Genomic DNA, 22,363 nt, shown 5'->3' on the forward strand with positions numbered 1-22,363 from the left:
AAGACTTTTGTGGATGATTTGGTTCTTCTAAGTTCTTCTCCCTGTTGCATATTCTTACAGCTGGAAAAATGTGCTCAGGACCTGGGAAGTACATCTAAAGCAGTAGGCTCCTCCATGGCGCAGCTCCTGACCTGTGCTGCTCAAGGCAATGAGCACTACACAGGTGAGACTCGCCTTCATGATGCCCTGAGGCCAGGTACAGACCACGGGCTGGTGGGAGGAGTTCATTGATTTGACAATGAACCTGATGTTTTTATTTCAGCAGTTCAACACACATTTCTCAAGCACATTCCACATGCTTGTTACTGGGCTTGATGCTAAGCATACAAAAACTAATCAAATATGATTCCCCCAAACTATCAATATTTGTGATTTTTTGGCATCCCAGGGGAATTGCTGGGAGAAATGAGGAAAACAATAGAATAGGAAAGACTAGAGATCTCTTCAAGAAAATTAGAGATACCAAGGGAACATTTCATGCAAAGATGGGCTCAATAAAGGACAGAAATGGTAGGGATCTAACAGAAGCAGAAGATATTAAGAAGAGGTGGCAAGAATACACAGAAGAACTGTACAAAAAAGATCTTCATGACCCAGATAATCACAATGGTGTGATCACTCACCTAGAGCCAGACATCCTGGAATGTGAAGTCAAGTGGGCCTTAGGAAGCATCACTACAAACAAAGCTAGTGGAGGTGATGGAATTTCAGTTGAGCTATTTCAAATCCTGAAAGATGACTCTATGAAAGTGCTGCACTCAATATGCCAGCAAATTTGGAAAACTCAGCAGTGGCCACAGGACTGGAAAAGGTCAGTTTTCATTCCAGTCCCAGAAAGGCAATGTCAAAGAATGCTCAAACTACCACACAATTGCACTCATCTCACACGCTAGTAAAGTAATGCTTAAAATTCCCCTAGCCAGGCTTCAGCAATATGTGAACTGTGAACTTCCAGATGTTTAAGCTGGTTTTAGAAAAGGCAGAGGAACCAGAGATCAAATTGCCAACATCCACTGGATCATGGAAAAAGCAAGAGAGTTCCAGAAAAACATCTATTTCTGCTTTATTGACTATGCCAAAGCCTTTGACTGTGTAGATCACAATAAACTGGAAAATTCTGAAAGAGATGGGAATACCAGACCACCTCACCTGCCTCTTGAAAAACTTGTATGCAGGTGAGGAAGCAACAGTTAGAACTGGACAGGGAACAACAGACTGGTTCCAAATAGGAAAAGGAGTACGTCAGGGCTGTATATTGTCACCCTGCTTATTTAACTTATATGCAGAGTACATCATGAGAAATGCTGGACTGGACGAAGCACAAGCTGGAGTCAAGATTGCCGGGAGAAATATCAATAACCTCAGATATGCAGATGACACCAAGAAGAACTAAAGAGCCTGTTGATGAAAGTGAAAGAGGAGAGTGAAAAAGTTGGCTTAAATCTCAACATTCAGAAAACTAAGATCATGGCATCCGGTCCCATCACTTCATGGCAAATAGATGGGGAAACAGTGGCTGACTTTATTTTTTGGGCTCCAAGATTGCTGAAGATGGTGGTTGCAGCCATGAAATTAAAAGACACTTACTCCTTGGAAGGAAAGTTATGACCAGCTTAGACAGCATATTAAAAAGCAGAGACTTTTTACTTTGCCAACAAAGGTCCTTCTAGTCAAGGCTATGGTTTTTCCAGTGGTCATGTATGGCTGTGAGAGTTGCACTGTGAAGAAAGCTGAACGCCGAAGAATTGATGCTTTTGAACTGTGGTGTTGGAGAAGACTCTTGAGAGTCCCTTGGACTGCAAGGAGATCCAACCAGTCCATCCTAAAGGAGATCAGTTCTGGGTATTCATTGGAAGGACTGATGTTGAAGCTGAAACTCCAATATTTTGGCCACCTGATGTAAAGAGTGGACTCATTTGAAAGACCCTGATGCTGGGAAAGATTGAGGGCAGGAGGAGAAGGGGATGACAGAGGATGAGATGGTTGGATGACATCACTGACTGAATGGACATGGGTTTGGGTGGACTCCGGGAGTTGGTGATGGACAGGGAGGCCTGGTGTGCTGCAATTCATGGGGTCGCAAAGAGTCAGACATGACTGAGCGACTGAACTGAACTGAACTGAACTGAGGGTGTGTTCTTGCCTGGGAAATCCCGTGGACAGAGGAACCTAGTGGCCTGCAGTCCATGGAGTCGCAAAAGAGTTGGACACGACTTTGCAACTTTAACAGAAAACAAAGCTGTGCAGCTACGCAGCTACACTCCTTCCTGCAGTGCCTGAAAGTTCTACTTGTTCTACATCCTGGGCCCCGCTCTATTCTGTCAATTTTAGGTTTTCTATTCAGTGTGTAGTGGAATCACATTACGGTTTTTAATTTGTGTGTCCCTGAGAAGCAGTGTGGTTGAGGATATTTTCAGTGTATCAACCATTTGGATACCTTCTTTGTGAAGCATCTCTTCATGTCTTTTGTGCATTTTAAAAAATATTGATTTTCTGTCTTTTCCTTATATATCTGCAGGAATTAGTTGTCACATATTTTGTGGCTTACCTTTTTGCTGTCTTACAGGTGTATCTTGATAAACAAAACTTAAACTTTAATACAGTCCAATTTGTACTTCTCCTTTATGGTTAGTGCTTTTTGTGTCCCATTTAACAATTTTACTTTTCCAAGTCATAAAGATATTCTTCGCTGTTATAGTCTAGAAGCTTTGTTTCACTTTCCGTATAGTAAGTCCCCTGTATATGATCCTTCAGGCTGTGAACTTTCAAAGATGCAAATATGCATCCCATCAGCATCAGCCATGAGTGAAACTGCAGCTTGCCCTCCATCTCCTGTTGCTGACAGTCCTTCAGCTCTACCCTCTCCCCTCTCTTCTCCCTTGTCCAGTCAGTAGCTCTTCTTGCCTCACTTGATGCCAGGCCCTGTATGCCAGCTGTTTTACTGTACTACTGTACTTTTCCAGGTACTGTACTATAAGACAAAATATTTGTGTGTGTGTGTTTTTATGCATTCTTTGTGTGTAAAGTATTATAAACCTATTACAGTACTGAATAGCTGATTGTGTCAGTTGGGTAACTATTTTTTATAAAATAGCCTATTGGGTAGGCTATTTTTGTTGGACTTACAAATTGGACTTAATGAATGTGCTCTTGGAATGGAACCTGTTCATTTGTAATGGACTTGCTATATTTAGAACTGTGATCCACCTGGAACTGAGTGGCAAACGGGGTCCTAGTGGAGTTGTTTTTGCACTAGGGCATCCATGCACTTCCTTTCCCCAATGGTCTTGAGGGCCACTTCATTATAAATTAAGTGAATCAATGTGTGTGAATCAGTTGCTAAACTTTGCTTCTTTTTCATTGCTGTAATTGCCTGTTCCTACCTTAGTACCACACTTGCCTAATCACTGCAGTTTTATACTAACTGTATCCAAGAACGTGAGTGCCCTGACCCTACTGTTCTTCCTCAAGTTAGTCCTGACTTCCTTGACCCTTTATATCCACTCTGTTTTAGATGCAGCCGATCAATTTGTGCCTTCCCACCAATAAAAGCCTTTTTAGTTTTTTTTTTTTTCTTGGTGGTTTGATTTTGATTTGGGTTTCCTGAATCTGGAGATAATTGGCATTTTTATATCACCGAGTCTTACAATCTACGGATACGGCATGTGTCTACATTATTTAGGTTTCCTTTCTCTGAATATTGTTTTATAGTTTTTTGCATAGATATTTTGGTTTTCATTATAGTATGCATCATCAAGCTTCTCCCCTTTTACTTTCAGTTTTGCTCTATGTTTATATTTAATGTGTGTCCTGTTATATCATGTAGTTGTCCTTTTATGGGGGGAGAAGTTGTTTGTTGCTGTGACACTATTTGCGTTTCAGTTGGAGTATTTGGTCTACTTACATATAATGTAATTACTGATATATCAAGGTTTGAATTTGTTATCTTACTATTCTTTTCTCTATGTCCTACCTACCCTAGGTTCCCTTCTTCTCTCCTTTCTTGCCTTCTTTCGGATTTATAAGTGCTTTATAAAATCCATTACCCTTGATTGGTTTTCTGTACTTTCATTGCCTATTTTGTTTGTTTTGTGGCTGTGCTGGGTCTTTGTTGCTGCACACGGGCTTTCTTTAATTGCAGTGAGCGGGCGCTGCTCTTCTTTGCGGTGTGCAGACTTCCTATTGTGGTGGCTTCTCTGGTTGCAGAGCAAAGTTGTGGCCCACAGGCTTAGTTGCTCCCTGGCTTGTGGGATCTTCCTGGAACAGGGATCAAACCCATGTCCCCTGTATTGGCAGGTAGATTCTTAACCACGTGGTCCACCCGGAAAGTCCTCATTGCCTATTCTTTAACAATTTTTTAAAAGTATAATATAGGTTAGTATGTTTACCTCTTCCTGGACAGTGCAAGAATCTTGGGACACATACACTTTATTTATCTTTCTTCCAACTCGTTCCTTGTTGTTGAGTGTTTTAATTCTACATATATTTAACCTCCTCAATTCGGATTCAGAGTTGCGTCATAGTAATAATCAAGTGCTCCTCCACATTGACCTTTCCACTGTTGTTCATTCCTCCCTGATCTCAGTGTGCCTCCACCTGGGATTGTTTCCTTTCTGCCCAAAGAACTCCCTTCATTACTTCCTTTAGTGCGAGTCTGCTGTGACCAATTCTTTCAGTTGTTGTTTGCCTAAAAATGCCTTGTGTAACCTTTATTTTGGGTGGATAATTTTATGTATTATAAAATTTTAGGTTGACAGTTGTTTTCTTCTAGCTTTTGAAGATGTTATTCCTTTGGTTTCTGGCTTCCTTTATTTCTGCTGTGAAGTTAGCTGTCACTTTACTCTTCTACAGGTAATGTGGTTTTAGTTTTCCCTCTGCTACTTGAACTTTCTCAATCTTTTTTTGAATTTTTGAATTTTCTCAGTCTTTGATTTTCAACCACTGTGCCAGAGTTTTGTTGTGTGCTGTTTTGCCTACTTATCCTGCCTTGGGTTTTAGTACTCCTTGAAGATGAGATTTGTTATCTTAGGTCACTTTTAAAAAACTCAACCACTGCACCTTCTAATATTGCTTCCATCCCATTTTTTCTCTCCTCTTTGTAGATTCCAGTTACCCCCTATGTTGGACATTTTCACTATATGTGTCTCCTATGCTTTTTTTCTATGTTGGGCATGATTTTTCTTCATGCTTTATTCTGTGGGCTTTTTTTTTAATCTGCAGCTCACTATTCCTCTGTTTATTTGTGTCTATTCTATCTTTAAACCTTCTGTTGGGTTTTTAATTTTTAATGTCATATTTTATACTAGTCTTTTGATAGCTTTCTTATACTTCCCCCTTCTCTGCAGAAATTCTCTATCTTGTCATCTAACTTCTTCAACATACTTTTCACATTTACCTAAAACCCAGGTAAAAATTAAAAAAAAAAAAAATTTTTTTTCTGCCTGGTCATGTAGCATGTAAGGTTTTAGTTCCCTGACTAGGGATCACACCCATGCTCCCTGCATTGAAAGCACAGTCTTAACCACTGGATGGACCATCAGGGAAGTTCCAAAGTCCCAGCCTTGAGGATCCAATGTCAAGATCAACTATGGGCATCTTATTGTCTGTTTTGGGGTTTTTTCCCTCTGTTTTCAATTATTGATCTTATCTCCTGATGTTTCTGATATTTTAAAAATTTAATGCTAATCATTGGTATTTTCATTGTAGAGATAATTTGAGGTTCTAGATTGTGCTTTCTTCGATACAGAGGATTATTCTTTTATTTTAGCAGGTGGTTTAGAAATGAGCAGATCACCATAATATGAGTGGATCTGAACTGACTGGATATTGTAAAGTCTATTTCCAATGTACGTTCCATGATGTAGCCCTTTGTGCCAGCTGTCCAAACACCTGTGGTGTTTATGAGGGCCATTCTGACAGTTGAACTCAGAACTATATGTTTAGCATCCCAACCCCACGCCATTGCAGAAGGTTTTGCTCAGCCTCTCAGCTTCTGGGCAGCAGTTTACGAATTAGAAAATGCCTTGAGGGAAAAGTAACATTGTACTCATTTCTAAGTGCTTTCTTTCTCTTCAGGATCTTGGCTTTCTTTACCTTGGCTCCTTGGTACCTCTCCATTGTCTTCAAACAGATGTTTCATATATTTTCCCCAGTGTTTCTAGTTGTCTCTCAGGAGGGGAGGATTCATCTGCAATAAGTTATTCTGCCTCTTTAGTTTTTTAAAAAACTGTGTATATTTATTACTTTGAAAATAAAAGCATAACACGAACACAAGAATTATAGCATAGTGTAATATAGTACCTACAACAGTAAAAATGAGCAATTCTGTCTTCATGAGAGGCTAAAGGAAGATACTAAAGCAGAATTGACACTTGATAGGGGTCTTAAGGATTATTACAACTCACATAGTATCTACGGAGAAGAAGTGTATGTAAATTTTTAAAAGTGTAGGGCATAATAGAGATGTAGTTTCAAGAATTTCTGCACATTGCTGAAATCTTGCCAAATTTTATGTAGATGATGAAATGGATTTTTACTGAAGGAATGACTGCTTTACAACTTGTATCATCTGATACTGATTAACATCTAGAATGACAAACTGTCTAGCTGGTGTCTGAAGAGCAGACTAGGAATAGCCCCATTTCATTTTGGCAGGTACCAACTAGGTAGACTTGGAAACAGCATATGTGAAGTCCCAAAAGCAGGAGGAGAAGGCTAATCAAATGAACTGAGAGGGATCCTAGTAAAAGGCAGGGAGGTAGGCAGTGAGAAGATAAGGCTGTGAAGGTCGGCTGGGGTCAGATCCTGAAAGGCGTCATGCATACATCCTCAATCCATCAGTAGTGTCAGACTCTTTGTAACACTGTGGACTGTACCCCACCAGGCTCCTCTGTTGATGGGATTTCCCAGCAAGAATACTCAAGTGGGTGGCCATTTCCTCCTCCAGGAGATCTTCTCAACCCAGGGGTCAAACCCACATCTCCTGTGGCTCCTGCATTGACAGGCAGTTTCTTAACCACTGAGCCTTCTGGGAAGCCCCAAAAGGCCTCATAAGCAAATTTACATAAATTGAGGGACCTTCCTGGTGGTCAATTGGTAAGAATCTGCCTTTCGGACTTCCCTGGTTGTCCTGTAGATAAGAATCTGCCTGCCAGTGCAGGGGACACGGGTTTGATAGCTGGTCTGGGAAGATGCCACATGCTGTGAAACAACTAAACCCATGTACCACAACTACTGAACCAGCATGCTGAAGTTACTGCAGCCTGTGCACCTGGAGCGCGTGCTCTGCAACAAGAGACACCCCTGCTGGTGCAACTAGAGAAAGCCTGTGCACAGCAATGAAGACCCAGTGCAACCAAAAATAAAATAATTATTAAAAAAAAAAAAAGAATCCGTCTTGCAATGCAGGAGACACAGGTCCAATCCCTGATCAGGGAAATAAGATCCCACATGTGGTAGGGCGACTAAACCTGTGCACTGCAACTTCTGAACCCACCAACTCTGAAGCTGAAGCCCCACAACTGGAGAGCCCATGAGCCACAACAAAGACCTGACACAGCCAAATAAATACACATTTTTAAAACAATAAATAAATTGAAATTTAATCTCAGAGCATGTGAAAATACTGAAAAGTTTGCATCCATGGACACAGTCTAGATTCCCCTTTAATGCAGATTACCCTTCTTTCCTGTGCAGATAAGTTAGAAACAAAGTTGGGGCCACTGAGACCAGTGAGAAGGCTGTTGCAATTATCCATGTAAGAAATGTTAGTGGTTTGTCGTGGAGATTTTGTTGTTGTTCAGTTGCTAGGTTGTGTCCAACATTTTGTGGCCCCATGGACTGCAGCACTCCAGGCTTCCCTGGCCTTCACTATGTCCTGGAGTTCGCTCAAACTCATATCCATTGAGTTGACAATGCCATCCAACCATTTCATCCTCTGTCACCGCCTTCTCCTCTTGCCCTCAATCTTTCCCAGCATCAGGGTCTTTTTCCAGTAAGTCCAGCTCTTGTCATCTGGTGGCCAAAGTATTGGAGCTTTAGCTTCAGCAACAGTCTTTCCATTGGATATTCAGAGCTGATTTTCTTCAAGATAGACTGGTTTGATCTCCTTGCAGTCTGATGGACTCACAAGAGTCCTCTCCAGCATCGCTGTTTGAAAGCATCAATTCTTTGGTGCTCAGCCTTCTTTGTGGTCCAGCTCTCACATCCGTACATGACTAATGGAAAAACCATAGCTTTGCCTATATGGACTTTTGTCAGCAAGGTGATGTCTCTGCTTTTTAATACACTGTCTAGGTTTGTCATAGCTTTCCTTCCAAGGAGCAAGCGCCTTTCAATTTCATGGCTGCAGTCAACATCCACAGTGATTTTGGAGTCTCAGAAAATAAAATCTGTCACTGCTTCCACTTTTACCCCTTCTATTGGCCATGAAGTGATGAGACCAGATGCCGTGGTCTTAGTTTTTTGAATGTTGAGTTTCAAGCCAGTTTCTTCATCTCCTCTTTCACCTTCATCAAGAGGCTCTTTAGTTCCTCTTCACTTTCTGCCATTGGAGTGGTATCATCTGCATATTGGTAGTTTTTGGTATTTCTTCCAGCAGTCTTGAATCCAGCTTGTGCTTCATCCAGCCATGCATTTCACATGATGTACTCTGCATAGAAGTTAAATAAGCGGGGTGACAATATACAGCTTTGATGTACTTCTTTCCCAGTTTGTAACCGGTCTGTTGTTCCATGTCAGGTTCTAACTGTTGCTTCTTAACCTGCATACAGATTTCTCAGGAGGCAGGTAAGGTGGTTTGGTATTCCTATCTCTCTAAGAATTTTCCACAGTTTGTTGTGATCCACACACTCAAAGGCTTTAGTGTAATCAATAAAGGAGAAGTAGATGTTTTTCTGGAACTCCCTTGCTTTCTCCATGATCCAAAGAATACTGGCATTTTAATCTCTCAAGAAGGTAGGGAAAACCACCAGGCCATTCAGATTTGACCTAAATCAAATCTCTTATGATTATAAAGAGGAGGTGATAAATTGCTTCAAGGAATTAGATCTGACAGAGTGCCTGAAGAACTATGGACGGAGGTTCGTAACATTGTACAGGAGGCAGTGAACAAAACAATTCCAAAGAAGAAGGAATACATGAAGGCAAAGTGGTTGTCTGAGGAAGTTTTACAAATAGCTGAGGAAAGAAGAGAAGTGAAAGGTGAAAGACAAAGGAGAAAAGGAAAGGTATACCCAACAGAATGCAGAGTTTCAGAGAATAGCAAGGAGAGATAAGAGCGTTGCCAAGAAATAGAGGAAAACAATAGATTAGGGAAGACTAGAGATCTCTTCCAGAAAATTGGAGATACCTAGGGAATATTTCATGCAAAAATGGGCATGATAAAGGACAGAAAACAGTAAGGACCTAACAGAAGCAGAAGAGATTAAGAAGAGGTGGCAAGAATACACAGAAGACTATACAAAAAAAGGTCTTAATGACCCAATAATTATTATGGTGTGGTTACTCACCTAGAGCCAGACATCCTGGAATCAAGTGGGCTGTAGGAAGTATTACTATGAACAAAGCTAGTGGAGGTGATGGAATTCCATCTGAGCTAGGTGGATGTTGTTAAAGTGCTGCACTCAATATATCAGCAAATTTGGAAAACTCAGCCACGGCCACAAGACTGGGAAAGGTCAGTGTTCACGCCAATCCCAAAGAAAGGCAATGCAAAGAATTTTCAGACTACCATACAATTGCATTCACTTCACATGCTGACAAGACTGTCCTCAAAGTCCTTCACACCAGGCTTCAGCTGTACGTGATCTGAGAACTTCCAAACGTAAAAATGTATTTAGAAATGGCCTTGGAGATGAGGGATGGATTAAAGACAGAGACTTGACAATTGTTGGCAGTGGGATTAGAAGTTGGTAGGAATGGGAGTAAGGAAAGTAACATAGACAGCTCTAAGTTTAGCCTCATGGCTGAACACACTGTGGTAGAAACACTGGATCATGGGCAGACATGTTGAAGGCTGGAATTTCAGGATTCCAGGTTCAACCTCAAATGGATTCAATTTGAAGTCCCTGCAGGATATCCACAGAGAGGCGCTCATTAGGCAACTAGATATTTGCCTCTGGAACTCTGTAGAGAAGTCTGAGCTGGAGATAAATATTTTTAAATTTTGAATAAAATGGTGTTGATTGATACCATGATAGGGAGGTAGAGAAGTTTGCCTTGGGGTGGGGGTAGTGGTTCAATAAGAAAAATTTTATCAGATATAACCCTGCCGAACCCTTTGAGGAGAAGGCTGAGCAATAGAAATCTTTGAAAGACATGAGAATGTGCGTCCTTAGAGCAAGGAAACCAGGAGAAAGGGATGTCTCTCAGCTCAGTGTCTGCCTAGAAAGACACTGAAGAGAGGGACTTAAGCATCCGCTTGGCTTAAGGAAAAACTAAGTCACTGACTCTCCCTGTTGACGGCTGTTTCAATAAAGTCGAAGAGTTGATGGGAAGCAGGGAGAGGACGTGAGTGTGGACGACTTCTCTCTGGGTGTCAGTTCCCTCTCCACATCTGTGATGTGTGGGGTATTCAGAAGTTATACACAAGCTACCCCTGAACTGCATTCTAATGCAGATGTATGTGTCTGGGGCAGGGGGGCGGGGTTGGGGGTGGGGGTTGGCCAGCATGGTGTTCAAAATGCATTTAGTCTCGTCTGATTACAGTTACATAGAACCCTTTCCAGATCCTTTGGGGGCAGGTTAAAAAAATCTTTCATACATGAATTTTTAAGTTTATTTTTTAATTGGAGTATAGTTGCTTTATAATGTCTTTAGTTTCTGCTTACAGTAGCATGAATCAGCTATGAGTATGCATACATGGTTTTTACCTTGTGAGTTTGATATGTGATCTAATGCTGTCTACCCACAATCTACATGAATTCTGATCAGGATTGATGATTTGATAAAGAATTCCCCTGTATTTCATATTATTAATGTGTCTCCTTAAGCTCTGTTGCTGAATATATTGGGTTTGTCAAAAAGTTCGTACGGGTTTTTCACTTCCAGCTTATGGAAAAAGCCAAATGAAGTTTTTGGCCAACCCAGTATTTTGAGAAGTAGCTGGCAGGAATACTGTGAACGTAATCTGTGTCTTCCAAGGATTGTGGTTATTGAAATAGTTGTCTGCTTCAGTGTTTCCCACTGGCAGTTTGGGGTATGTTGCACCCTTGACTACAGGAATAATTTGGGGCAGGGGGGGAGTGGTGATTGCTTGGACACATGACCCTGATGATAACCAACATCACTATTGAGAACGTTGCCATAAATTCAGCCATGTACAGACTTCGATGTCTATTGGGCTTCCTGGCATCTGGTGGTCCTCTTTCATCCATTTGTTGGTGTGGCTTCTGCTTTCTCCAAAACCTGATCCTTCCAGAGAGGATTCTTGATGTGCCTAGAGATTTCATAGTGAGTCCTCAGCAGAAAACACATAGGGTGCATATGCCTCAGCTTTTGGAATTCCACTCTCCTGGTTTCTGCCTTTTAGAAAAACTGTCTGAGTCTATAAAAGGTTTTTGGTGAATGATTTTTGCATGATCATGACTTTTCTAATTAGATGTGATAAGTGTTTTATTCTTCCAAAATCATACAACTCAGATAAATTCAAGAGTCCCTGTAGGAAGTCAAGAGGCGAGGTCTAAGAAATCACTGTGTCGAATTTTCTTTGGTCAAAGATGCGGTCTCATCCTCTCCTACAACCTGTGGGAAACCAAGGCCCAGAGGGAAAAGGTGGCAGGAGTTTAGCCCATGCAGCTCGCCAGCCCCAGAGCTGGACAAGGTCTTAACCACCCTGGGGCCCTTCTGAGCAAGGATGTCCTTCCAACCTGTGCCAGCAACTTCAGCATAAAATGCAGACTTCTGCTCGGCGTGTCTGTCTGCTTCACCTTGGCTTTATTTATCTTAATGTTTTCTCCTCTTCCATAAAAAACACTTTTAAAAAAACATGCATTCATTCCACACGCTATGCTCAGAAGTGCCAGGTGATAAAGGGTAGATTGGCAGCTTTGTGATTTTTCTTGATTAGATTGTAGAGTTATGTCCCAGCTGTGTGGCTTCCTAAATATTTACAGATGAGCCAGCCTGCAACACTGTGAGGTTGTTTTATGGGTCTGGGGCCTTTCACATTCTTTATTATATTAGGTCACCTCGTCCCCAGTAAGGCAAGGACCACCTGCTGCATCTGTGCCCACTCAGCTGAATCAGCGGCAGTAAAGGCCACACTCAGTGGTGCCCGGAGACCACCCAGCCGAAGCCTGTAGATGAGGCCTTTGGCCTATACCTGAAGCCTGTGGTGAAAAAGAAGATGATCTGAATTTTTCATGCGGATGTTGTGGGTTCTGACAAGAATCCCTCATGGTTCTGTGTCCCAGAGAGCACTGAGCAGGGTCTGACCCCTTTCTTACACATCTGAGATGTAAGAAACCTCAGATCTCAAGTGTGTCCACAGATAAGAAGCTTTGCAGCGCTGGTCCTCATCTGAAATGGTTTCATGAGACAAGCTTTGAGGCTGGATATTCTGCAGTTCCGCAGGTTCTAGGAGCCTTTTGTCACATGCTTTGGCATTTCCAGTCTTCATCCTTTTCTTGGATGTGCCAAGTACTAGGTGTCATGTAGGGTGGCACCTCTCCTTTCCATGAGAGGTGGTGCTATAGTTTTTAAAGTTTTTTTAATTGATTTATTTTTGGTTGTGCTGAGTCTGTTGCTACTTGTGGGCTTTTGCTAGTTGCAGTGAGTGGAGGCTACTCTTCATGGCAGTGTGCATACTCCTTGTGGTGGCTTCTCTTGTTGCAGAGCACAGACTCTGAGGGTGTGGGCTTCAGTAGTTGTGGCTCCAGACCGTTTCTCAGAGGCATGTGGAATCTTCCCAGACCAGGGATCAAACCTGTGTCCTCTGCATTGACAGGCGGATTCTTATCCACTGTGCCACCAGGGAAGTCCTATCGTTTTTTAAGAATTGGTTTATATTTACAGTTTATCACCAAATCCCATCATCTTTAGAAGTAAATTTAAAGATGAGCAGGCACTTCACAAAAGAGGATGTCCAAACAGCCACTGAGAAAAGTGTCCAACATCACTGCTCACTGGGGGCAGAAGAATTAAACCTCAGTAAGGAACTTGCCTGGTGGTCCAGCAGTTAAGACTTTAATTCTGTGGACTGCAGGAGATATGAATTCGATCTGTTGTTAGGGAACTAAGATCCCACATGTCGAGCAGTGCCACCTGCCCCCCCAAAAAAAGAAAAATCTCAGTGAGATGCAGCTGAACACTCATCAGAGTTGGCTAAAAAAAATCTAGCAAGTTTGGTCCAGGATGCAGAGTAACTGAACTCTCATATAGTGCTGGTGGAGTGTAAAATGTCAAAAACATTCTGAAGAAGTTTTGTAGTGTCCACCAAAGCTAAATACACACTTACTCTGTGGCCCAGGAATTCAGCTCCTAGGTTTAAATCTGCTAGAATCACTTCCATTTGTCTACCTAAATGCTGCTATGAGAATTTTTCTGGTAGTTTTATTCACAATAATCCACAAGGGAAACAGTCCCCAAATGTCCAGCAAGAATGGATAAGCAGATGTTGCTGTGTTCCTATAATGGAATATTACGCAGCAAGGAAAAGAAATGGCCTGCTGTGTGTAACAGCATGGGTAAATCTCACAGCGTTACGGTCAGAGAAAGAAACTAAACACAAAAGAACACCTACTGTGTGGTTCAATAAACATGGAGTTTAAGAGCAGGTAAAACTAGGCTAAGGTGATAAAAACTAGAATAGGGATTACTTCTGGTGTGAGAGTCTATTAACTGGGAAGGAGTACAGGTGATGGAAATGTTCCATCTGCATCTGGATGCCAGGTACGTGGGTGTACACATTTGTACGTTCTGGGAGACTTGTTCACTTTGTTGTATGTGGGTTATGCCCTGATAGAAATGACTGGAAAGAAAAGTGAATTAGAATGATTTATCTGTGAGTTGGATCCTGTGCACTTGGCATTTGAGGTCTAAGGACAGACGGGACAGTGCAGGTGACAGAAGCAGAAAGAAATAGATTTTAGTGTGGCATTTGTTGTAACATCCCTCTTGGAGCAGCCCAGAGCCAGTGGCATGGGCTACTTCTTTGAGAAGCACATCAATTCAAATTTTATAAAAAGCAATTTGGAGCTTACCTGTGCTAGGCACTGTCTGAGGATTCTCTTCTCTTTAGAAGGACCTAGAGATTTACTCCCAAGTAAAAGGATGGCTTTTGGATAAAACCTAATAGAAAGTCTGGTGGGCCTTTTTTTCTTTTAAATCCCCAGGGGTGGCTGCTCGAGAGACGGCCCAAGCTCTGAAAACGCTGGCCCAGGCTGCCCGGGGCGTGGCTGCATCCACGAGTGACCCGGCGGCTGCGCGCGCCATGTTGGATTCTGCCCGGGACGTGATGGAGGGCTCGGCCATGCTCATCCAGGAGGCCAAACAGGCCCTGATTGCACCCGGAGACGCCGAGAGTCAGCAGAGACTAGCGCAGGTGAGGCCCAGAACTGGCAGCTAAGGTCACCATCGCGGTGACATGTTGACAGGCTGTCACCCAGTAATGAGCACTTTCAGAAGCTTTGCCTGGTAGCCCCCATAACGTGAGATCTTCTTAATTCAGTCAACAGAAAGTACAGGGGTTTTGTTGAGACCTGTGCTTGGAACTTGAAGGGTCTGGACACAGCAAGCTTGTCTTGGGCCCTAGTGTACTTACATGTATCCCTCTTCCTGGCCTGGGAGGTGAGGTAGATACACTTGGTTTAGAAACTCAACACTTTAAACTCTCTCTAGTGCCTCTTCAGATGAGTCTTCCCAGAGAGTACGGACGGAGAGCCTCACAACCTCCTTTAAAGGCAGCGTGTGGGCAAACTCCAAGCTGGTCTGGAAGAGCTCAGAGCGCCCCTCCAGCCCTTGAGCTGGGTGAGGTGTGGAGGTGATGGCACCAGAGGGTCACTGAGCAGAAATTCATCACAGGCCTGCCTAACAGTGATCCAAAGAGCTCGGGGCCTCCTTCCACCTCAGGCCCTCTGCAGGACTCCCTAGCAGGGAACTGTTTCTCTTCCTCTTGGTACTGGCCATCTTTGTTTTGGAACCTGACAGAATATTGGAGGGCTGTATCTGAGTCACAGTCAGGACTTGGCCTGGCCTCCAGAGCAGGTAGAGCGTGCTCTGTCACTGTGTCACAGCTGGTGCCAAGACACAGGATGTTCACGCCACTGAGAGGCCTAAATGCCCTGATGCAATGGTAAACAGTGTCAGGTAGATGCTGGCGGGTCATTTCCGTCTTTCTTAGCTCTGCCCATTCGCAACACATGTGCAAGTCTGTTTGCCCTGGAAGCTGCTTTCTGACGGGGCTTTTCTCCCTCTGTGTATTCAGGTGGCCAAAGCCGTTTCTCACTCCTTGAATAACTGTGTGAACTGTCTCCCTGGGCAGAAGGATGTGGATGTGGCCTTGAAGAGCATTGGGGAGTCGAGCAAGAAGCTGCTGGTGGACTCGGTGAGAGGTTTTGGCTCGGGAAGGGGTACCTGGGGCCCTGGGCTCACCTCAGGTGCAGGTGGGGTCTTCTCCCCTCCAGGGACCCTTTGAGTAGCTCACCTTCCCTTAGGGGTTGGTTTTCGTGCCTATTTGCCTTTTCCTTGTTTTGCTTTCCAATCAGCCGAATTCCCAGGTAGAGCATCTAAAATTTACTTTTTCCTTGAGCCCACGTTGCCCTTCGATCTTGGGTTATCCCTGTGAGCCAAGAATGGGGCAGGCTGTTGACGGGGAGGATTTGGATCATCTGACCTCTCATCAGGACTCACTGAAAGAGTGAGTGGTCTGTGGAATTTCACGGTGGAGCTTGTTCCCTTCTTTTTTTGTAAGCCCCCTTTGGGGGGACTTGGCCTTCTTCATCTCTGTTTCTTCTCTGCTGTGTGCCTGCACATAACCAGGTATGCAGACAGTGGGTGTGGTGTGACTCATATAATCTAGCTTAACTCTCTAGAACTTTTTACCAACAGTTACAGTTCTGCTAGTGGCACTTCTGAGGGAAAGCTATATTGTTAGCAGAGACCAACTGATGAATAAAATTGGTGACTATTAGTTTGGAAAAATAGGATTTAAAGATTAATAGCATCTGCCTTTTAGTACCAGAAAGCTAAAACTTTGCAAGTTTTCATCTGAGAATGCCAAGATAGAGCGTGGGTTCAGAGAGCAGATCCCAGAGTCAGGCTGTCCAGGTATGAATCTTGGCTGTGCAGCTTAGGAGACCAGAAGCCCTGTGGAAAGCCATCCTTACTATTTTTAGATCCACTCTGTCTAGCACTGAATAAGTGTTCAGCAAATTTAAGTGAATGGGTATATTTATTTGAAGGTCAAACGTAACGTGGGCTCAGGCCACACAGAGCCTTTTCACCTAAACGATTCAGAAATGCATCCTGGAGAGTCTGTCTTCCCTCTGCCGCGTCCACCATTCCTTCTACCCTCAGTAAAACTTCTGCAATTGTGCCCTCTCTTCCCACAGTTACCGCCAAGCACAAAGCCCTTCCAGGAAGCCCAGAGTGAACTGAACCAAGCAGCCGCCGATCTGAACCAGTCTGCAGGGGAAGTGGTCCACGCCACCCGGGGCCAGAGCGGAGAGCTGGCCGCAGCCTCTGGGAAGTTCAGTGATGACTTCGATGAGTTCCTCGATGCTGGCATTGAGATGGCAGGCCAGGCGCAGGTGAGGGGGAGGGGGTTGCCGAGTGGAGCTGACCCTTGCCTCTCGCCTCTGGTGGACTGTCAGCCCCCAAGGCTAAGTGGCAAATAGGAGCTGGGAAGCTGTGAACAGCCCACGGCTTTACATCATCTTTGCTGCTCAGAGACCTTCGTGAGCTTACAGGAATGATATTCCCAAAGACGCTATTAGCTTATGTGTGAGATGAAGATGACCGATAACTTCTGCCATGATCCTCCAGCAGAACTCATCATCTTATACTGTTTGAAAGGAGGGCAGAGGAGAGAAGGAGGAGAGCCCTGCATCCTATACTTCAAATGTAGTATGGTACTATAAAAACTCATGTTATTTCAGGTTTGGTGAGTCCATTTGAAAAGGTTGTGTCTAACCCTGAGTATCAAGTGATTCAAAATTACCTCCTTCAGATGAACAGATTAAACCCCTACTTTAGAACAAGGGAGGATGACTGGTCTGGGGTGAGCTCACTGAGCTATTTATTTGCGAGCTATTTATTTGCGAGCTATTTATTTGCTTCGAACTCCCTCAAAGTGGGACCCAGCATGCTTCTTACTCTGTTATATACAAAGGGCTGTTTCTCGGATGGGAAGCCAGGTGAGCAATGTATTATTTGCAGAGTCAGAAGCCTTTGGGATGCAGTCAGCTCTCAGTGTCCAGGCAGTGATGGTGGTATGTGCCAGGCTGGGATGCACCAGCCCCTGGACATCTCCAGCACTGTTGAGCAAGATGCTGGACTGTGGCCTGGTCTGTTTACGCTCTTACTCACTCCCACCCTCTCCCCCCATTAATACCCACACTTGTGATACAGCATAGTTCTTGGCTGACCCACTTGGGAATGGATTTCTGTGCCTCTGTGTGCATCTCGGTTTGGGAATCTGTTTGGGGAACAGTAGATACCAGGCAGAGTCTCGACACGCTAGGCGTCTGCAGACTAATTGGGCTTCATGCCATCTGTACAGATAACCTCCTTCCATTTCAGGGTACTGCTCCTAGCTCTGAATGCTGCTTAGGAGAAATGGGCAGCCCCTAATTACTTTAGCTCCTTTTCACCTTCCAGACGAAAGAAGACCAGATCCAAGTCATAGGGAACCTCAAGAATATCTCCATGGCCTCCAGCAAGCTACTGTTAGCTGCCAAATCTCTCTCCGTAGACCCAGGAGCCCCCAATGCGAAAAATCTCCTGGCTGCAGCTGCAAGGTAAGTGTGGAACAAAATGGGCTTTCATGTTGGTTAAATAACATCAGTGTTTGCGAGGTCCGCCTGACATCCTGCTGCTTTTGCTGAGTGAAGAAGTGGTGCTAACCTTCTGTTCTCAGAGTTGGAAGCGAGAGTGACATAGATGCTGGTATCTTATTAAATGGACTCATTTGCATGCGCATTCTCCGCTAAAGATGCCTTCTGTCTCCTCTTAAAGCCTTTTCAGGAGGACTTGTTTAGACTGAAGGCCTCCATTGATTTATAAATATGGTGGCTTAGATTTTTTTTAAGTAGTGCTAATATCATTCAGATTATGAAAGTACCATATGTTCTTTAAAAAGAAATCAGAAGATGCTGAAAAGTTTAAAAAAAAAAAAAAAGATGCTCAACTAGCCATTCAACATTTCTTGTGTGTTTACTACTATGAGCCTGGCACCCATGTTAATTAGCTAGATTTAAACATGGTCACTTTGTCACATGCAGAAGGGCTCAAAGTCAGGATGGATGGGGTGATGATGAGAGTAAATTGGGGGGAATATATTAAAACATGAATCTGAACTTGGGATGATGTGAATGTCCTTCTTTGCTGTTGTTTTCACCCAAGGAAGTAGGTAATATGATATTAATTTCTGCTCCACGTCCACTCTGGCAATTTAGTTCAGTGACTAGTGATTGAATGCTGGTATCTGGAGAAACTGCAGTGATAGCTAAGGAAGATTTTATATTGGTAATCCCACATTCATATTCCTGAACCAAGGGGGTAGGGTGTTCTGTAATTCTGTGGTGGTGCAGGCCTGTTTTCTTAGCCTTACTTAGTATCACTTTATCGGAAAACTAGCAGCAGTGAAAGATTAAATGCAGGACCGTTAGGATTTGTAGCCTAATTGGAAACATTTTCAAAATACACAGATGAGTGATTTTTAAAAAGCATGGCTTGAATTCTACTTAAAATTTTTAAAATTTGGTTTTGTTTGCTTACTTGTTTTCCAATGTCTTTATCTCTCCTGGCTTTTTTTAAGTTGTCAGAATCAGGAGTCCTAAATTCTAATACAGACTTCATTGCTTGACTAAGTAGGTTACTTTGGTCAGACCACTCAACCCGTCTTAACTTTCCCATTCACAAAACAGGAATGTGTATAGCCCACATCACCCTTGAGCTCTGTTCCATTCCCAATAGACAAGGTATCTTGGTACCACTGGTTAATACCTGTCTCTGGCCTCCTCTTTGTTTGCAGTATTATTTTTTATGGGGGGATTTAGATAATTTCAGAGCAACTCCCTTGAAAACTTTTGAATTTCTTCATTCATTCTCATCAACATACTTTGAGTGCTAAGTTGCTTTAGTCATGTCCAACACTTTGCAACCCTGGGGACTGTAGCCCTCCAGGCTCCTCCGTCCGTGGCATTCTCCAGGCAAGAATACTGGAGTGGTTTGCCATGCCCTCCTTCAGGGGATCTGCAGGTGGGTTCTTTACCACTAGTGCCCCCTGGGAGGCCCAAAGATACTTTACCTTCAAACAACAGCGAGAGCCACTAGGTGATGGGATACATACTCACATCTCCCCACCTCCATCTTGTGCTTTGCTTGTGATTGTTCCAGCAGGTGCATGCCCTCCTGAGCTCAGGGTGGGGATGAGGAGGAACGGTGATGTCCTCTCTATTGAGCAGCTATTTCTGATATAAAACCCTCTTAATCACTTTTTTTTTCAAGAACAGCCTTTGTATAAAGCAGCGAATGTTTCCAGGTACCTGAACTCAGTTGTTTTTCGTTATCTTCAATTTTTTGCCCCTTTTCAAAATTACAGTTTCCAACTCAGAGGCGTGTTGACGTCTCTCGTAAATTGTGAGAAGGAAAGGAGAGTATAAATGGGCATTTTGAAAGCCCCTTAAAGAAAGGACTCCGGGACCTGAGAGCTTATTGCTGGTGTCCTTGCTCTGTGAGTGTCTGCACGCCCCCTGGTGGTTACATTGAGGAAGGGCCCTGGAGGTGAGGTGAGAAAGCTTCCGTTGCCCTGTCTGTCCTGGCTTTCAGCAGTTGATAGGGAGAATTCCCAGCCTGATGGTTCCACAGCCAAGTAAGCACTCAAAAATCATCACGTGAATTGATAGCCTTGGGTTGGAACTGCTGCAGGAAGTTGCTGGCCTATTCTCCTTGGCTTCTTGGCAAGCTCGGCTCCCTGGGGTATTTTCCCAGTGGGAGCTTGCCTGAGTGAGTCAGGCCAGCTCCTCTTTGGGGTAAAGCTCTGTCCATGGGGTGCAATCATTCATTCTCTTGTTACTTCATCTGTTCATTAAACCGATTTTTGTTGCATGCCTGATATGGGCCCAGTGCTGGGCACACACAGTGAGTAAGAAAGGACAGCCCCAGTCCAGTCAGGACAGGCACATCCAGGGCATACGGCCGCCATCCTCTCTGGGCCTCACAAAAGTCCTGTGTATAAGCACCTTTGGAGCTGGGTAGCAGGAATCTGATGGTTATTGTCCTCATGTGCAGTCCCACTGGCCTCCCTATTCTCAAGACAGCGGTACCCTCCCTGTCCCTGTGGATGTCCAAAGACCCCAGCCATGCCACTGTAGGGACCCACACCTGGACCAACTCAGCTCCACCCTGCTCCTATGTCAGCAGATTTGAACCCTTTCTTTGTTCTTTCTAGTCACCATGATTCTTCCTGCTTTAGAAAAAAAAAAAAAAAAAAGGTTTACTTCTGGGAGAGCAGTAGAGTATGTGTGCTTTTTGCTTTGCTCATCATTCTGCATTTGAGCCCTGGTACAAACTGGTCCCTTGGTTTTTGATGCCTCGTGGGGAGGAAGTCATTTTCTGTGGAGTGTCTGGCTTGTTCTTCTTCTTCTTCCCGTGTAACTGCTTGGCTCCGGCTCTTTTCTGGCCAGTTGGGTGGGCCAGAGACTCTTGTAATTGTTTATCAGCTTTTTCTGTGACTTGGGGCTGGTTTGATGCTCCCTAAACTTAGTCAAGGAACTGAAAAGCCAATTTGCAGTGGCAAAAAAAAAAAAAAAAAGGAGTGTTCTACCTCCAAGCACCCCCAAGCTGCTTCTCAGCCTACAGTCTCCCTGCTCAAAAGGACTCTTGGGAGCTGAAGACTTGACGCCCACTGCCGGCAGCAGCAGGACCGTCCTAAGCCAGGTGTTCTGCTGCTTTCCGGTTTCCCAGGGCTCCCTAGGGCCTTGCAGGAGGTGCCTCTCCCCATGCTGCCCTTTGCCTTGAGGTTCCTGCCAGGCAGGCATCTTTCTGGCTCCAGAGATGGTGAAAAAGGATGACCCACCAAATAGCAATTCCATGCTATAAAGTAGAAAAGTGTACACTGGGCCTTCTTCTGTCTTAGTCTCCTCTACAATGTTCTGTTCCCATTATCCAAATTGGGATCTTGCTGAGCCCCGACTTTACAATTGCTGTGGTCCCTGTATGGCTCTCCCTAACAGGCAGAGCCCACACCTGTGGTCAAGGCTTTAATTTTCTTTCACTCCCAGCGAGTCCTGCCTGTGTCCCACCAGTCCTGTCTGATGTCACACCCCCATCACTGCTTCCTTTGGTGCACCTTCATGTCTTATCTGTTCATTATCTTGCCTCTCCAACAGGATTGCTGGCATCTTGCTTTCCTAGAGAGCTTTAAACTGTATTATTTTTTTACTCCCCATGCCTGTGATGGTAGGACCCAGGGAATACCAAAGGTTAAATTTTGGTTTGCTCTTTGCTGCTTTCCTAAGCATATCCTCCTTTAAGGATGGGAATTGTCTGAAGTTGCTTTATTCCCTCCAAGCTCGCTATTGGATGCTTAATAGATCATCATGAGCACAAATTGATTGATTTTCTTCTCTCACCTCTGCCCCAATTCCCTGTCTATAAACCGTTTCCTTCCAGAGCTCACAAACTCCTGTCTGAATCAATTTAGTATCTCTGAACACTAACTGGCTATAGGTTAGAAAGCCTTTAACATCTAAGGTTGTAGATTCCAATTGTTTAAAGACAGAGAGTAGCTACATATGCTTAGATAAAGAGTGAATTTTAAGAAAACACTATCTCTAGATGATGAAATTATGGTTATTTAATTTTTTGTATTTTAAAAATGAATTTGTATAGCTTTGATCTTTACAAAAAAAACTGTGGGGAAAATAAAAATAACTACAATTCAAGCCTAATGGAATTTACATGTAGCAGAGGTAGCATGCAACTAATTTTGGCCATATTTTTATGATGATGTGAGTTGGTTGGTTCATATTGTTTTAGTCAATTTACTAAAATCTTTGCTTTAAAATAATATTGTTTGGGGATTCCCTGGTGGTCTAGTGCTTAGGACGTGGCACTCTCACTACTGTGGCCCAGGTTTAGTCCCTGGTCAGGGAACTAGATCTGCAAGCCGATAAATGGCAAGCAATAGTAATAATAAATT

At 43.6% G+C, this 22,363-nt stretch overlaps 1 protein-coding gene across 13 annotated transcripts in view; it reads left to right on the top strand.

The window, feature by feature from the left end:
- Window positions 1-22,363, top strand: part of TLN2 (talin 2) — a 497,178-nt gene that overhangs the window by 367,304 nt on the left and 107,511 nt on the right. For 11 of the 13 annotated variants that reach the window (XM_070378009.1, XM_070378013.1, XM_070378007.1 and 8 more), the window contains 5 exons: window positions 61-196; window positions 14,334-14,542; window positions 15,425-15,544; window positions 16,551-16,748; window positions 17,818-17,957. In XM_070378009.1, the coding sequence (XP_070234110.1) occupies window positions 61-196; window positions 14,334-14,542; window positions 15,425-15,544; window positions 16,551-16,748; window positions 17,818-17,957 (803 nt within the window). The remainder of the gene's footprint in view (window positions 1-60; window positions 197-14,333; window positions 14,543-15,424; window positions 15,545-16,550; window positions 16,749-17,817; window positions 17,958-22,363) is intronic. The other 2 variants (XM_005890247.3, XM_070378019.1) reach the window with 1 other exon arrangement.

Source organism: Bos mutus, chromosome 10, assembly GCF_027580195.1.
Source record: "Bos mutus isolate GX-2022 chromosome 10, NWIPB_WYAK_1.1, whole genome shotgun sequence".
NCBI lineage: Eukaryota > Metazoa > Chordata > Mammalia > Artiodactyla > Bovidae > Bos > Bos mutus.